The 17,281-nt window shown below is 43.0% G+C and overlaps 1 protein-coding gene across 2 annotated transcripts; it reads left to right on the plus strand.

The window, feature by feature from the left end:
• Positions 1 to 360: 360 nt before the first annotated feature.
• Positions 361 to 12,333, plus strand: LOC110087969 (melatonin receptor type 1A-like). 2 transcript variants are annotated; one of them, XM_020809974.3, is made up of 2 exons: positions 361 to 742; positions 10,016 to 12,333. In XM_020809974.3, exons 1-2 carry the CDS (start codon positions 487 to 489, stop codon positions 10,792 to 10,794), a joined length of 1,035 nt encoding a protein of 344 aa, XP_020665633.3. In that variant the 5' UTR covers positions 361 to 486; the 3' UTR covers positions 10,795 to 12,333. The 2 variants fall into 2 exon arrangements, with proteins under 2 accessions (XP_020665633.3, XP_020665635.3); XM_020809976.3 differs by lacking the exon at positions 361 to 742 and adding an exon at positions 1,561 to 1,883.
• The last annotated feature ends 4,948 nt before the right edge of the window (positions 12,334 to 17,281 follow it).

Raw genomic sequence — 17,281 nt, forward strand, 5'->3', positions numbered from 1 at the left:
GAGCCCCCTTGGGCCGGATCGACCCGTCTCCTCCGGGAAAGAGCCCGTGGGCGGGGCGAGCCGAGCGCCCTGGCCCGCTTGGGCAGCCTGCACCGGACCCGGAGCCCCCCCCCGAGGAGGAGGAGGAGGAGGAGAGCGTGTCTCTCCGCCGCCTCCTTTCGGCCGCCCAACGCCGGCGATCCGTCTTGGGAGGGAAGGGGGGGACCCCCTCTGGCCACCCTCTTGCCCCGGAATTGTGGAGGACGCAACGAAAGGTCCCAGAGGTGGACGAGGAGGAGCGCCGGCCACGGGCTTCTCTCGCCGCCGCCGCCAACTCCTCGGCAAACTTTGCGGGCAGGCGGCGGCACCCCTTTCGGCCCCTTGTTTGGCTCCGCCCGAGGCCACGCGGTTCGCTTTCGCGGGTGCCGGAGATCCGGCCCGCTGGCTTCCCGAAGCGGGATGGTTCCGTGACAGCGCTGAGCCCGGGATTGCCTCAGACGAACCCTAATGTGCTTTCCTTCCCCCCCCTCCAAAAAAAGGTGTGGGACGGGATCGGGATCATCCCCATCACCAGAGAGAATGGAAGAGGAAGGGTTGCTGCGCAAGAACCGATCTTCCGGTTTGAGAGGAGGAGGGGGCCTCTACCCCCTTTGGGTGATGACCCTCCTTGCGCTCCTCCTCATCGTGACCATTGCCGTGGACATCCTGGGCAACCTCCTGGTGATCCTGTCGGTCTACAAGAACAAGAAGCTGAGGAAAGCAGGTAATGGCCTTGCTGCTGGCCGCCCCGAGGACCCACCTGCCCTTGCCTCTCCAGAGCCCCTGCCCCAGCTCGGCCGCATCACCTTGGGAGTGGCCCTTGGGCTGGTGCCTGGCTTCTCTTTCGGCTGCCCGCTAAGTGGTGTTGCACTTCTCCTGTGCCACTGCCACCAACGGAGGATCTTCTGTGGAGCGTCATCATCACCCTTGAGACTGAGCCATGGCAGAAAATGGGGCTGGGTTTGTTGAAGGTGGGGCTGCTGAGCAGGATCTCCAGGTGTCATCGGGTGATGCCAGAGCAGATGTTTCAAAGAAGCCTTTTTTACCTCCAATAGATGAACTCTAACCCAGCGGTCCCCAACCTTGGGCCTCCAGATGTTCTTGAACTACAACTCCCAGAAGCCTTCACCACCACCTCTGCTGGCCAGGATTTCTAGGACTTGAAGTCCAAGAACATCTGGAGGCCCAAGGTTGGGGACCACTGCTCTGATGGCCGTGATACATTTTGAAGGTCAGGCCCTCCTTATGACAAATCTAGCAGAGTTCCTAACATTTGTGGGGTTACGTTTCATGGGGTTCAGGCACTCAGCAGTCTTTCCTTCTACACTTCTGTTGACACATCATTTCCAGCAAAAGATCGAGAAACCCAGGCCTAGCTTTCTTTTCTGTGAAATTTGGAAGGTATCCCCCCAACGTGAGAACATGGGGAAACACACCTTTTCTCTGAGACTTCCCAATTAGTGTTACCATTTGTTTCCAGACCCACAGATGTGATAGAGAAGTCTGCCAACTTCTTGGTGGATATACAAGAGGGAGCTTATCTTTGACTTCCCATTTGGAAATTAAGCAATGAGTTTCCAGAGCCATAGGCAGGTAATTTTATTATCACTAAAACAATTAAGAACCAAGTATAATGGCACACATTTTTGTAGTCCAATTTTTATCATAAGTTAGTGGGTTTTCAAGAGCTCATCAGAACACCCCCTAGTGCATCAGATCAAAGGCCTCCATGGTCTAGCAAGCTTCCCACAGAGGCCAAACAGATGCCTTGGAGAAGCCCAATAGAAGGATGTGGTGGCCACACCCTGTCTTGCGGTTCCTCCCCAAGGACGCCTACAGAAGCTACTGTACTTCTAGTCCTAAAGGTAACAAAATGACTGGGAATGTTAGCCAATGGGATTCTATTCATGAATTGATCTAACCCTCTTTTAAAGCTATTGGTTGCTTGCTCTAGCTACGTCAGCAAAATCTGTGGTCATAAGCATCACGTTTGCATCACCATCAACCCCGTTTTGTCACTGAGCATTTGTTCTGATTCATCAGTGTTCACACATCGAAGGTTTAGCAGAATTATCACAGCCTCTGGGTATAGATATAGAGACGTTGCATTTTTTTTTCTGACCTGGTTTTCCTCCTCTGCACCAGTGGATGCAAACCAGCCCATTCAGGATGGCACTTCATGTATTTAATGATCTCAACTCACAATCAGTTTGCTGGTCTTTAAGATGCCACAAAACTTTCTTGGAAACTACTTTTTGGTTGCTTTAATCTATGAAAAACAGCCAATAAATGAATAATTTTCAGTCCTAAAGCACTGAACTCTTGGAGACTAACAGGGACATTGGCATGTCTTTGGGTCTGTGTCCCAAGTTTGAGTGTGAGTCTTTGACACCAAGTCCTGAGTCCAAGCCTTTGGTACCAAGTCCTAACCCCAAAGTTGTTCCTATTAAAAACAAGCCCTTTTTCCCCAGGGGGAAAAAGGAGGGCTGGGTGGCTTCTGAGTCACAAGTTGAGTCTGAGTCATTTTGGGGGGGGGGAGCAGGAGAGACAACAGCTGAGTCCGAATCTAGTCACTGGTGTTGCTTAAGTCTGACTTGACAGCAAGTTCTGCGACTCGAGTCCCCATTCCTGGAGACTAATGGTGTTAATGGCTGCTGGTCATGATGGCTGTGTGTCTGAGTCCTCATTGCCAGGGATTGTTTTCACATCCTGCTTATGACCTTCCCGAAGACAGCTGGTGGGACACCATGCAAGACTTTAGTCTGATCCACTGGGGCTTTTCTTATATTTTGAGATGTCTTTCGAAAGACTCCTCATTTCTTTGAATCGAAAACTGTTGTGCTTTGAAGAACAGAGATGGTAAATTCTCAGAACTGTATGTGTGTGTTTTGTCTTGTCCTTGAATCCTAAGAGCCACCAGTTAGAACAGTGGGTCCCAAATCTGAGTCCCCAGATGTTCTTGGACTAAAACTCCAACAGCCTTTACTACCAGCTCTGCTGGTCAGGATTTCTGGGAGATGTAGTTCAAAATCACCTGAGGATCTAGGGTTGGGAGCTTGGTCCAAATTTAATAGTTGAATTATGCTTGCTTAAGTTATAATAGCAAATTGCTACTAATTAACATTATGCTCATTGTGTTAGTTAGGCATCCTTCAGTCTCAAAAGACTATGGTAACACCCTCTGAATAGAGGTCTTGAAACAGCATCTAGTGTCGCTGAGGAGGCCAATTCAAGAGTGACAATCTCTTCCACACTGAAGACAAATACAATCTGTCCCCTGTCCAGCTCCCTGATTTTGCTGCTTTTGTGACTTCCTCTTTGCCTCGGCCTGCTGGACAAGGGTCTCTTCAAATTGGGAGAGGCCATGCTGCACCGCCTGCCTCCAGGCTGAATGCTCAGATGTCAGGGTTTCCCCATCTGTTGAGGTCCATTCCTAAGGCCTTCAGATCCCGCTTGCAGATGTCACATATTTGATAACAAAATCAAGTGCATAATCAGCGGTTCAGTATGTCTTACCACCCTTTTGCTTAACATGTTGCTCTGGTACTACATGCAAGTAGAGAAAGAGCAGTGTTTTTGTTTGCTTATTTTTGATGAAATTTCATGTGGGTTGTGGTGCATAAATCAGAGTGGATAAGTTGCAAGAAGCTACAAGGGAATGATTTCTCCAGAGTCCATAGTGTCAGAGTTCATTATGCCCTTGCATTCCAAGCTCGGTGCTGTATGGATCAGGAGCAGAGTTTGGAAAGGTTTCTTTTAAAAAAAACTTCAACTCATTGAATTCATCAGTAGTTAAAAAAAGAGCAGGTAGGGGGAATGCCTCCAAATTCTGGTCAGAAGATGAGAAGAAGCTGCAAATAAGACATCATAAACATCATGTGAGCTGTCTCTGACCTCAAATGGCAGTCCTCATTTGCTTTCACAGTTGTAATCTTGGGCAATAATTTTCAAGCACACCCTCTCAGACCCTTCAAGGAGTTTGAATTTATCACATGTTGGTTTTCAAGTAGGAAACTTTACTGAAGATTTCCAGCTCAAGGATATTGCCAGTGATGCAACCTCCTCTTCCTTCGTTCCTTCCTTTAAATAAGTAAGTACTTGATCAGGAAAGGGTTTAAGAACAAGCAGTCTTTTAGTCTGTTGAAATTTTCGATGAGCAACCTCTACTGTTGGCCATAGAACTCCCATTTGGGGATAAACATCCTGGATTCTACTGCTGCTGTTTTATAGGACCCTAGACATCACAAAGAATAGAAGTGCTTGGGAGTGTTTCTGATGCAAAGTGCCAAAAAACAGATAATAGCTGAAATGCTGTTAATTAGCCTAAGGAAAATCCGAAACTTTCACTCCATTCTTAACTAGCAAACACAGTCCTCACCATGATTCATGAGGGGTTGCATTGAACCCCTGAACATTGTAGCTGCTACTTTCTGTCTGACCGCCAGGAACAGACTGAAAGTGACAAGAATGTTTCTTATGCTAAGCAACAGGATTTTAGCCAGTGTATAAGTGATTTGTACACAATGCACGTGGGCAAGGAAAGTTCTCTGGTTAGTCAAATTAAGATTTACTAATCCAATTGTTGGGAGTAAACTCACTGAATATGTGAGAAGTATTAATCTAAATCTCAGTTCTTTCAGTGGATCTACTCTGTTTGGGACTAACAGTTGGATTTAGCACTACATATGGAGCAGTAAGCCTCTCCTATCAATTCTATGTTAGTAGTCAAATTAATCAGCAGGCAGATCCTCTTAAATCGCTTAGAAAGTGGCTGCTCTGATTTTGGTAACCCAAGACATTAAACACTGATGCCAATGGCCTCTTCCCAAATGACACTTCCTGGTGGTTCTTTGGATCAAACCAGACAATGTATGTAATCATATTCTTTCCAAAGGTGTTCTTTGAAGTGAAGAATGAATTCATTTTGACACAATGCCATTTCCCTCACCTGCCTATTTGTTTGTTTATTTATTTATTGTATTTATATCCCACCTGTCTGGTCAAACGACCACTCTAGGCGGCTACCAACATAAATAACCATATATAAAATATAACAAAGTTTAAACATCAATAAAGAAATTAATCAAGATGAAAGAAGGGAAAAAAGAAACTATAAAAAAGAAAAAGGGGAAAAAAATAAAGCATTAGCTGGAGGGAAGGCCTGCACAAACATCCAAATTTTCAGTTGGTTTTTAAAGATGCCCAGCGAAGGGGCCGCACGAATCTCCGGAGGAAGGTTATTCCAGGGGCGAGGAGCTACTGCCGAGAAGGCCTGGTTTCTTGTTATTTCCTTCTGGGCCTCCCTCGGCGTCAAGCTCCTCAGCCTCACCTCCTGAGTCGATCGAGTGATACGGGTAGAGATAGGTGGGAGTAGGTGTTCCGCCAAGTATCAAGGCCCTAAACTGTTTAGGGCTTTATACGTAATACTGTCTTGCATTAAGTGTGTTTTTACTGGGGCCTTGGGATCTCAAGCTGAATGAATCTCCTGAGCTTTGACTGCAGGTTTGGGTAACCAAAAACAAGACATTTAGAGGTCTGACTTCCTCACTCATTCTTCCATCTAAATTCTTGGAGGAGTCCAGTGTAAAGTTCTGGAAACTAGGTTACAATCCTAGTTCTACCAAGTATTCACAGTGTGGCTTCCGAAGCCATCGACCTCATTTCATCCAGGGAGATTCACACATCAAACTGGAGAACTGTGTGGTTTCCTTGCAGGAATTTTGTATACAGTGGACCCTCGACTTACAGACGGCTCGACTTACAGACTTTTCGAGTTACAGACTTCTCTGGCTGCAAAATTTAGATTCGACTTGCAGCCGGAGAATCGACTTACAGACCAGGAAAAAACCAAAATGGAACAAAAATAGAATAAAAACTGCCAGTTATGGGATTAATTGGTTTTCAATGCATTGTAGGTCAGTGGAGATTCGACCTACAGACTTTTTGACTTGCAGCCACCGTTCCAATACGGATGAATTCCATAAGTAGAGGGTCCACTGTATAATAATCTCAGAACTGCAGAGCTAGGTCATTGAGTCCAGCCCCTCTCAAGGAGTCTTAGTGGGGAATCGAACTCCCAACCTCTGACCTAAGCCATTGAGCTATTGGAGCAGCAATGTCTCCAGAGATAAATTGTTCACTAATACCCTCATGGCAGAGTGTGGATAAGAATGTTTTGTTTTGTTTTTTAAATCATAAAGCAAGTCTCCATCTGGCTGGGCTACAGTACTAAGTATTGGTAATAAGACCAATACGCTCATTGTAATACTTCTCCACTGGAATAATAGGATACTCTAGCACTGCTAGATATCCTCCAATCTGAGGAACTGGTTCTATTATGTGATTACTCTTATGTGATTTCTGGTACAGAAGAGCTGAACCTCACAATATTGATGGCAACATGGGAACCTGCAGTACTACTGAACACGGAAGAGGTAGTACTACGGTACACAGAAGCAGGCGCCTGTCTGTTTCAACTGGAGCTGCACTCTGCTAAAAACTGGTTAAGAATGGCTGAGAACTAGGCAGGTGTATCTCTCTTATTGCAGGAATGTCGAGAAGATATGTTGGTCACCACATCTAAAAATCTTACAAAAAAATCTTAAACCCTATCCATTTCCAGAATTTAGAATAACACCTCTCAGAATTCGCCAATATGGTGGGTGGTGGGAGTTATAGTCCAAAAGGGTAACATTTCCCAGGTTCTGGCCATTAGGCACTAGGGGGCTTCTAACGAGGAGTTCAGACTTATAGCTGTCAGTGATTCCCACTTTTTTCTTTCGTTTGTTAGTTTCTCCTTTGACTGAACCATTTTTGCCCAATCATAGGCCTCTGAGTTCCCAGCAAGCATGCAACTTCCTTTTCTAACAGAAAGCCAAGCCAGAAATCAGCCTATCCTAGACCACGAAGCCTTCCAGCCTGGCTTCTTTTCAAGTGATCACAATTCAGGTGTCTGGCAGGTGGAGCTCCCAGAACAGAGAATTCTGGGATTTGGAGGCCAAAATAAAAACCCCAGTGGCATATCCCTAATAATCAGACACATGGCTTCATCTAGTCTAGGAGTATATCTCCACTAGTCTGTAACTTTAGGGAGGAAGTTAAAGAAATTGGGTACTTCTGTACTGACCCATAGTTTAGAGTTCATTTCTGGTTCATGGTAATAAGAGAGGAAGGAAAAACTGGTGGCTTCCATAGCTAATGGTGAGGAATACTGAGATTACATTTTAGCACCACAGCTCATGGTGAGGCTTGACATTCCATTTTACAATTGAGATTGTACCCAGTCTATATTCGGCTAATAGCCTGTCTCCTCTTGAACTTTTGCAATACTATCCAAATATTTTTTAGAAAGTTTCATGGAAATCAATCTCCATAAGTCAACCAAAAACTATACAACACATCTCCAAGCTCCCTCATTTATTTATTTATTTATTTATTTTATTTATTTTATTTATTTATTTATTTATTTATTTACTTACTTACTTACTTATTTATTTATTTATTTATTCATTTATTCATTCATTCATTTATTCATTCATTCATTCATTCATTCATTCATTCATTTATTTATTTATTTATTTATTTATTTATTTATTTATTTATTTGCCTCACTGCCTTGGACCCTGTTATGAAGGAGAGTACATTTATTCCAGAGGCTTTGAAGGAAATCAACCCTGAGTGCTCACTGGAAGGACAGATCCTGAAGTTGAGGCTCCAATACTTTGGCCATCTCGTGAGAAGAGAAGACTCCCTGGAAAAGACCCTGATGTTGGGAAAGTGTGAAGGCAAGAGGAGAAGGGGACAACAGAGGACGAGATGGTTGGATAGTGTCATCGAAGCTACCAACATGAGTTTGATCAAACTCTGGGAGGCAGTGGAAGACAGGAGGGCCTGGCGTGCTCTGGTCCATGGGGTCACAAAGAGTTGGACATGATTTAACGACTAAACAACAGCAACATTTATGGCACCTACTTCACTAGTAAAGGAACATGGGAGCTGAAATTCAAAATATTATGAGGATTCCTCAGCTTTGTTCTACAGACCAGTGCTACCCACCTTTGGATGCTTCCACTCTATCGTCCCTTCTGTCCATTTGCTACCATTGGCAAGCCCATTATAGGAAGTGTCATGTTAGCTCTGCTTTGTAAATCCAACTTTAAATGCTAGCAGGAGAAGCTGCTGCTGGGCTGAACCATCTTCTAGCCAGTCCTAGGAGGCCCCAAATGCGGGAGCATTGTGGCAATAATGTTTCTTGTCTATACTTAAACGAATCAGTTTTCACATCTAGAGAAGGCAGTTTTTACCTGGGGGCGCCAAAGTGGCAAGCCCAAGTTGGATTTGCAATGTTTTCTTGCCATTACTCCACAGATTGTTTGCTCGTGGACCAGACCAGCCACCCTCTTTCAAAGAAAGAACTCTGTGAAGCTCCAGGTCATGTCATCTTTCATGGTTTCCAACAATTCCTTCTGTCTTTTTTTTTCTTTCTCAATGGAAAATTCTTAAGGAGAAAGGATGTGCAATGTTTTTGTCTGACTGCACTACAGATGACTTCAGGCAAAGCTTTTGTGCAGGAATCACTTTGCCAGATGGGCTGGCTTTTCAAAGAGAACCTGGCTTACACAACATCACAATCAGATAGTTTGCAGGAGGAAAGTAGGTTAGTTTTGGCATATCATTCCTGTGATAAAAAAAACAACACTGTTTTTCCCTTTGAAATCCACGGTGAGTTCTCTGCTAAGTCGCAATGGGGAACATGTGCTCTTCCAGATGTTGTTCAGTATTAGCTCCCTTCATTCAATATTGTCTGGGTCATCACATGTTCCCCATTCTTTGTCTTCAGCTGCCGCCACAGAGAGGTGTCATTGGTGCATGGCCAAAGTACAGAAGTTACGCTACTATTTCACACTTTGCTTTCTTTTTAAAAAAATCACCTCTAGGTATGCATAACAATCAAACTCTAGTTTCAAAACCTAGGTTGAAAGCTATCGGTGATTGCATAAACCACTTTACCATTTTCAGATGACACAGCAAACCATAGTCAGAAGTTTCTGATGACACATGCCTCCTTCCCACAACATAAAGGATCAATGCTATAGTGCTCCATTTTAAAGTGTAGGCTCTTATCAATTTGCAATTTTCTCAGCAGGAAGCAACATTTCATGTCAATGTTAGCAGGCTAGTTCTAACAGTTTTTCCATCTTCTAGCTGCTGGTCTTTTGTAAAGATTATGGATCTTAATTGCCAGTTCCAGATCTAGTCACCCTAAAATATTTTGCACTACAACAAGATAACTCAAAACAATATATTATTGCTTGGGAATTTCACTGCCACCCAACTGTGAGAATTGCAGCTAAGTTGAAGGAAGTGGCAGATGATGTAATTGTCCCTGTTTGTTTGTTTTTTAAGTCTTCCTGCATTTCATTCTCTCTCTCTCTGTAGCATTTATGCCCCATACTACTATTGGAAAGGCCCCCAGCTTAATTTGCATATCCATTTTTAAAAAGAGAAGATACTTCTGTACTCAGGCTAACAATCTAAAAAGATACAGCAGAAAAAGAAAGGTTGAGGAAAAGAGAAAAGGAAGACAAGACATTTCAGGGATGAGTTATATGACATTTCCATCATTGGCTTTGTGGACTAGTGGCTGGATGAAAGCTGCATAAAAGCTTCTCATGAGAACTGGGGGGGGGGGGCTCTCTTTGTTTTTCCTTTCCCTTCAACTTAGCAAAATCGCTTCTTGGTATCTGGAGACAGCTGTCTTGTGGAAGGCTCACCTATGACTTTTCTCAGAATGGATTTTCCTTTTTCACCATTTCTGTGGAGAGATGAATTAAAGGGTATAAACTGCAGAGTGTAATAAAGTTACTTGAGATATAGTCAAGAGGTATAATTGTAGAATTTGTAGTAACCAGTTGTTGTTGTTTGGGGTGGGTGAGAAGTGGCACTCAGCAACTGTTACCTTTCAGATGCCTTTAATTTTTCCGTGTTTGACTCCTAGGAAATGCCTTTGTGGTCAGCCTGGCTGTTGCGGACTTGCTGGTGGCGTTCTACCCCTACCCATTGGCCCTGATTGCCATTTTCCACAACGATTGGGTCATGGGCTACCTCCACTGTCAGGTCAGTGGGTTCCTGATGGGCCTGAGTGTCATTGGCTCCATCTTCAACATCACAGGCATCGCTCTTAACCGCTACTGCTACATTTGCCACAGCCTGAAGTACGACAGCGTCTTCTCTCTCAACAACACCTTCTGCTACGTGGGTCTGGTTTGGGCCCTCACCTTCCTCGCCATCATGCCCAACCTCTTTGTGGACTCCCTGAAATATGACCCACGGGTCTTTTCGTGTACTTTTGCCCAATCCGTCAGCTCCCTTTATACCATCCTGGTGGTGGTGGTCCATTTCTTTCTGCCCATCGCTATCGTTAGCTACTGTTACCTGAGGATCTGGGTGCTGGTGCTTCAAGTGCGGCGGCGAGTCAGACCAGATGTGCGACCCAGAATAAAGCCACATGACTTCCGGAACTTCTTGACCATGTTTATGGTCTTTGTACTCTTTGCCATTTGTTGGGCACCACTCAACTTCATTGGTTTTGTGGTGGCACTGAAGCCAACGCTGGATTCTTCTATACCAGAATGGCTCTTCACAGCCAGCTACTTTATGGCGTACTTTAATAGCTGTTTGAATGCTGTGATATATGGGGCCCTGAATCACAATTTTAGGAAGGAGTACAAGAGAATCATATTGGCTCTGTGTCAGCTAGTTTGTAGAGCTGACTAAAGCAATACAATTGAAGCCCAAAGGGATTTGATCACATAAAGCTGGACAAAGTGGCTCAGAGACCTTTAATAACCCGAAGATGTGAACTGAGAACACAGTTCTTTACAGCAGGATGTTAAGGGAGCTTGCCCTTTGAATGCAGTGAAGTTTAGAAGTAACACTTTCAAACATAATTGGTTTATCAAATCTTTACTTTTCTGGTTTCTTTTAGCAATAAAGTTGTACTGGTAATGGATGGAGCTGAGCCAAGTAACTCTTAGCAATGGATGTATTTTATTTATCCTGTGAATTGCTCTCCAGCCTCACAATTTTTGTGTGCATGGCTTCGAAGTCCCACTGAGTTTGTGATTGCATTTGAGAAGCTACCTGATATTCCCCAAATAGGTTTTGCTGAACATTTTCCAAGGAGCTGAGCTATAACCTACTCAGTACTTTCTCTTACTCCCTTAAGACTTGCACACATTGGTCCTGACCTAGAATCCAATCTCTGTAAAACTATAGATTGCTGAATATGCATCAACCATAAGGGGTGCACAAAAGCTCATTGGCTGAGATAAAGAAACTAAAATATTCAATTTCCAAAATGACTGCTGTGTTTATCTGTTGCAGGAGATATAAAAGAATCCTGTAACGCCTTGAATCTAATACTGTACATTTATTATAGCATAAGCCCATAGCGCACTTCATCAGTGTCTATCATACACACAGAGAGAGAGCAGATAGGTGAAACTTGTAGAAATTGAGGTCAGAGAGTAGTGGAGGAAGTACAGAGAGAAACAATTGCCTTATGAAAGTGGTCACAGGCAAAGCTATTGCTTATATCACAAACATCCTGGCCAAAGATAGGCTAGCAAATAGGCCAGATATAATTCCATGTGAAGCCCAAACTTGCATTTGCAAGCATAAAATCCCCACTTCCCACTTCTCTCTGGATCAGAGGGAAATAATTGAGACTTCTCTTCAGAAAATATTCCGTAATGTCTGTATGACCGATATAATTTGGGTTGCACTTTCTTTCATGTGGGGCTGCTAAAGCAAGCACAAGCCTGGGAAGAAAAGAAATGGGAGAATGCTACTTTGAGCAGGCAATGTGGAACTTCTTGGCTGGGCTAGATTTTAAATACTGTACAGACATATTGGAAAATCCAGTCTGCTTGAGAGTAGGAGGAGTCACCAGGCCTGCCAGTGGAAAAAGAAGTAACTACAGAGGTCCAGCCTCAGAAGCCTGTAACAGGCAGCCCTGACCTCACCTGTCCGTCACAGCTGGGCAGTGAATCATCAGCCAATGGGGTGACGGAGGGTGGGGCTGAAGAGGGAGGAGCTGGAAGAAAAAGGGGTGTGAAGAGAATGTGGGAAATCAGATCAGGAGTGTTTGTGAGAGAAAGCTTGTTTAGAGGCTTGCGTGCCTAAGTGGTCAGTGAGGGAAGTCTGTGACTGATTAAATAATATACTGTACAGTGATTGACATCTTGATTAGCTAATTGTGATTATCATATTTTATTTTGTTATTTCAATAAACCTGTTTTGTTTTGAAGGAAACCTTTGTCCTTCTTAAATGGTCATTATAATTGGTGGCAGCGAGTGTGAAGTGGTGTGGTGGGCATTCTGAGAGGCCTGAGTTGGCAGTGACATCAGAGTGGCCTGCTACGTCACAAAGCCACTTACTGCTGTCTGAGGAGATGCCTTCCCTGCTTCATCTTGGTCTGGGTGGAAAGAAAACTGTCCTTCTGGGCCACACACAAATTTGACTCTCCTTTCCTCAGCCCCTGAACTTGACTTCTCCATCCATCAAGGGGGGGGGGGTTGGCTGACCAAAGTTAGGAAGGAAGGCCATGCTTTCTCTGGGCTAAGAATTGCAATCCTTCCAGTTTTCCATTTGCCTACTTTTGGCCCTCAACAGTAGTCTGAGCAACGCTTGGAAAAGTTACGCATTTGGACTAAAGTTCCCAGAAACCCCTAGCAAGCAAGGCCACTGGGAGTTGTAACTGGGGGGGGGGGGAGCACCTTTTCAAAGCTCTGGGTCTGTGCAAGACACAAGCAAGAGAAGAAGCGGTTCCTGTTGGATGTTCAGAAGCTCTTGGGTTCCTGTCATGGTCTTTTCTGCTGCCCCATGTGCGCAGTTAGACTCAGTTCAAAAAGCTTTCTCCAACTCCTATCTGAGCTTAGAAGGATGCATTCTGTACATGTCTTGAAACTACACCAAGTAAGGCCTGAGTAACAGATAGATTAGTTAGATTTATTGTTTCAGGTGTGAACTCTTGCATTGCATTAGATTCTCTCTGTATTTTGCTCCAAGTAGGGTTTTGAATTCATTTTTAGAACTTTTGCCTTTTGTCTTTTCACCTTTTACTTCTTTTATTAAAATGTAAAAATCTCTCCAACCAGTTGTCTGGGTTGTTGGCTCAGAGGATTTGGTAGGAGAATCAGATCGTAACCTTTACCAGCTATCAAGAACATGATGCTTTCTGGAAAATATATGTTATACTTATTTTTTTTTAAAAAAGAGGAAAAGGGGTGGGATCAGAATGTTTATTTTCCTAACATTCATCAGTAAATTCATTGCTAGAGTTCAATGCCATCTAAATATTGGTGCCCAGGGACAAAGCCCCCTTTGCTATGCTCTAAGTATAGCCCTGAAAGGAACACGGAAGGCCACTGTATACTTTTTAAATAAAGTGTGTGGTTCTTCCTTTAAAAACATTTTAAATATATCACATCACAGTAATGCTTTTTGAGTTTCTATATTATGAAAGAATATAAAACTTCTAACAACAAACTTGTAGTAATAAGAGAATAAAATCTTTAAGACAATTGGTTAATTCCAGTTGTACTGTATGTCCCAACTGGAATAGACTCACTGCTAAGTTCAATGCCTTATGTAGGGCCATTGGCCCAAATCCTACTGCTGGTGTAACGTAAATGACTTCACTTTGGATGGTGAATTGCTGTAAATTGTAAAGTCAATGGGAGACATTATCTGCTGCATCCCAAGTTGCACAATTCAGCATGGAACAAAGAAGGTCTATCCTGACTTTTTAGCTTGCATCAATTCAGTGCCCAGAATGTCACTATTTGGGCTGGATAAGGCTGAAGTCAGTAAGAAAAAGATTTTAAATTAGCAAAATCATATCTACCCATGTCAATTTGAACAAGCACTGGTTAAAAATTTTATGAAATAAAACTGTCCAGAATAACTTTTTTAGAAGACATCAAACAAGAGTTAGATATTTAAGGAGGAACTCACTTGAGATAGCCAAGATTGGGCATAGCCCACTCAGTTGCACTCCTGATTTACCTCCATAGGTCAGTGCAAAGTCAAGGTAGACTAGAACAGTTTTCCAACAGATGATGATAATGATTAGTTCTAGTTTAATTTATATGCCACTTTTCTCCCAACAAGGGACCCAAAGCAGCTCACAATATTAAAATTCACACAATTATAAACACAGTTAAGTTAAACATTAAAAGACAAATTAAACAATATATGATTTAAAATAAAATTAAAAGATTAAAACATTGAAACATGGCAAAGATTAAAATTCTCTCCTAAAATGGGGTTCAGTTGTAACTGTTAAAAGCCTGCCTGAAAAGATGAGTCTTTAGCTTTTTTCAGAAGGATAAAAGGGAAGGGGCCATCGTGATCTCCCGAGGGAGAGATTACATATTGTAGCCATGGTAGGGAAAAGGCTGTGTTGTACAAGCAGAGTAGAAGCCCTAGAAAAATGGCGCCTCAATCTCTTTTAAAAGGTTTGAGGACAACTCTCTCTCTCTCTCTTTCTCTCTCTCTCTCTCTGTGTGTTTTAATCATGCTACAAATTATGCAGTATTTTTTTTAAAAAATCCAAAATATACCAAATGCACAGTGGCTCATGATAAATTCAAATAAATAAATAACCTATAAAGCTGCCAATGTGATGTTATGCATAGAATGACAGACTAAGATAACCTGGATTGAATTCCCACTCAGCTATGGAAGTTCACCCTGGGGTGATAAAGGTAAAGCCACTCCTGAAATATCTCACATACAGTGGTGCCTCACTAGACGATGATAATGCGTTCCACTGAAATTGCTGTTTAGCGAAATCATTGTCTAGCGAAAAGCATTTCCCCACTGGAATGCATTGAAACCTGTTTAATGCTTTCCAATGGGGAAGAATCGTCGTTGTCTAGCGAAGATCGGCCATAGGAAAGTCGCTTTGCGAACCGCTGATCAGCTGTTTAAATCACTGTCTTACGAAGCTTAGGTTCCGAAAACACCTGTTTTGCGAGCATGGAGGGAGCTGTCAAAATTGTCTTCTAGCGAAAATCGGTTTGCGAAGCAGGGACCAAACATTGTCCAGAGAAATTCCCCCATAGGAATAACTGTTTTGCGAATCGCTATAGCGATCACAAAAAGTCAATGTCTAGCGAAAAACTGTCATGCAGGGTAACTGTCTAGTGAGGCACCACTGTACCTTGAAAACCCCAGCAAAACCACTGTAAGTTGATTGTGACTTGCTGGCACCTAGCATCACTAAAAATACAGGAAAGTTTAATCTTATCAAAATGTAATTCAACAATCTGTAATATTAAAACATTTTTAGTTAAAAGTTAAAAACACTCTCAAATATATAAAACACACAAAGCACCCATCTTTTGAAAACTTTTTCATTAGTAGCCAGTAAATTGCCTTGTTAGACTCAAAAGATCTTTTCCTAATCATGGTGACACCTAAGAGGAATGGGTTTCAGCGTCAGCCTTGCCATAGTCTAATTTCACAGACTATTAGCTACCGATGTCCCTGCCCTGCATTCTAAATGGGAGATCATAAGAGACAAGTCAGAGGGAGAAATCAATTTCAGCCTTAAGTGGCTTCAGCCCACTCTCCAGAGTATGTGAAGTGGTTAGGCAAAAACCAATTTAGACAACCTGCCCTTGGTAATCATGCCATGATGCATCTTGCATTACATTTCACAGCACTGAACTTTGTGATCTAGATAATAAATGGTGTTTAAAGATGATGTCACGTTTCATGAGACAAAGTTTGTCACCAAACAAAGTTTACTTCTAGAGCAACAGTTCTTGGACTAAAACTCCCAGAAACCTTTACCACTAGTTATGCTGGCCAGGGTTTCTGGGAGTTGTAGTCCAAGGACATCTGCGTACTCAGGGTTGGGAAGCACAGCTCTATAGTATTTCTCAAACTCTATCTTACAATGCACATTCTTTTTCAATGAACATGTAGCGAAAAAAAAAAAAGAAACTTTTGAAAGCTTTAATTTTCTACCCCAATTTACTAAATCTCATAGGACTTCTCCACCCACCACAGCAACAATTGCCTGCATGATTGTACAGAGCTCTTATATCTCGTACCCAGAGATGGATGGAAAATCTGTTCATCAGGAAAAAAACATTTTTTTTTAAAAAAAAGCCACTGAGAGTTCGCCTTTCTTTTCATCTCTAGTCTTCTTTGCTGCCATTAAATTCTACTCATTGGTCAAAATCGTGTCATTTTGTTAAGTCTACAGAATGCAAACAGCATAACAAGTTATCTATAATGTAAAGATTGGGTCTAAAATAAGGAAGGACCTTGAATTTTGATGGGTGAATATTGCCATGAAGACTAGGTAGGGACTGATGCTCAAAGAAGAGGTACCCATTTTCAGTTTATCCTGGCCACATGAAGAGTGAGTGTTCAATACCACAGAGATGGTGGTTGGCCCTGCCCAGTTATGTGAACGAACAGCTTCACCAGTGAGTGGGAGAAGGCTCTTTAGAGATGGGAGGACAAGAAAACAAGAGGTCTAAGACACAATATTTGTAGGAGGCGGGGCTTTGTTGCGGTGCTGCCAGTAGCTCCAGAGAAGAGCTCTCTCTGGAAAAACTGGAACCATCTGGTCCGGGATCCCCCTTTTGAAATGGGGATCGAAGGAGAGTCTAGGAGAAGTCTCTCTGAAGCAGATGGTGAGCAGCAGAAGGAGAAGAAGAATGGGAGGCAAACCCAGACTTCTTCCCTGTGAAGAAATCACCTAGCACGGATTGGAGCGGCAGCCATGTTTGGCACGGAGCTGTGAGTAACCCTTTATCGAGGGAGAGGAGAACAACCAATATAAGCTTAAAATATATAACAACTAAGTAAGCTGAAGCCTTTGATTTATGAAACAGCCCCATTAAGCTGAAAATAAGAATGAAAAGCAGCGGCGAACCTATCTTATCAGTCTGCCTCAAAAGCGAAACTAACGCTCCTCCCCAAGTGAACTCTTAATATAACAGGCTGGTTTCAAAGCCGAGAGAGTGAGACGGAAAAATAAATCTTATGTTTCTGGAAAAGAATCCTAGATGCTAATACGGCCGGACAGGATTTAAGAGACGTGAGTTTTGTGAATGCAGCTTGGCTGGGACATGTTTCTCTTTGCCTTTTCCTGGACTCTGTGAACTGTTAATAACAGAATCTGGTTGTTTTCTGGAGAAGAAAGAAGCAGCTGACGTGGTTGACTGGACTGAGGAG

This window comes from Pogona vitticeps, chromosome 2 (assembly GCF_051106095.1).
Source record: "Pogona vitticeps strain Pit_001003342236 chromosome 2, PviZW2.1, whole genome shotgun sequence".
NCBI lineage: Eukaryota > Metazoa > Chordata > Lepidosauria > Squamata > Agamidae > Pogona > Pogona vitticeps.

What these genes read in the sequence shown, in the direction of transcription:
- LOC110087969 (XM_020809974.3), top strand. Translation starts at nt 487, where the DNA reads ATGTGCTTTCCTTCCCCCCCCTCCAAAAAAAGGTGTGGGACGGGATCG. An exon ending in CAAGAAGCTGAGGAAAGCAG is followed by an intron (nt 743 to 10,015) that starts GTAATGGCCTTG and finishes TTTGACTCCTAG; the next exon opens with GAAATGCCTTTGTGGTCAGC.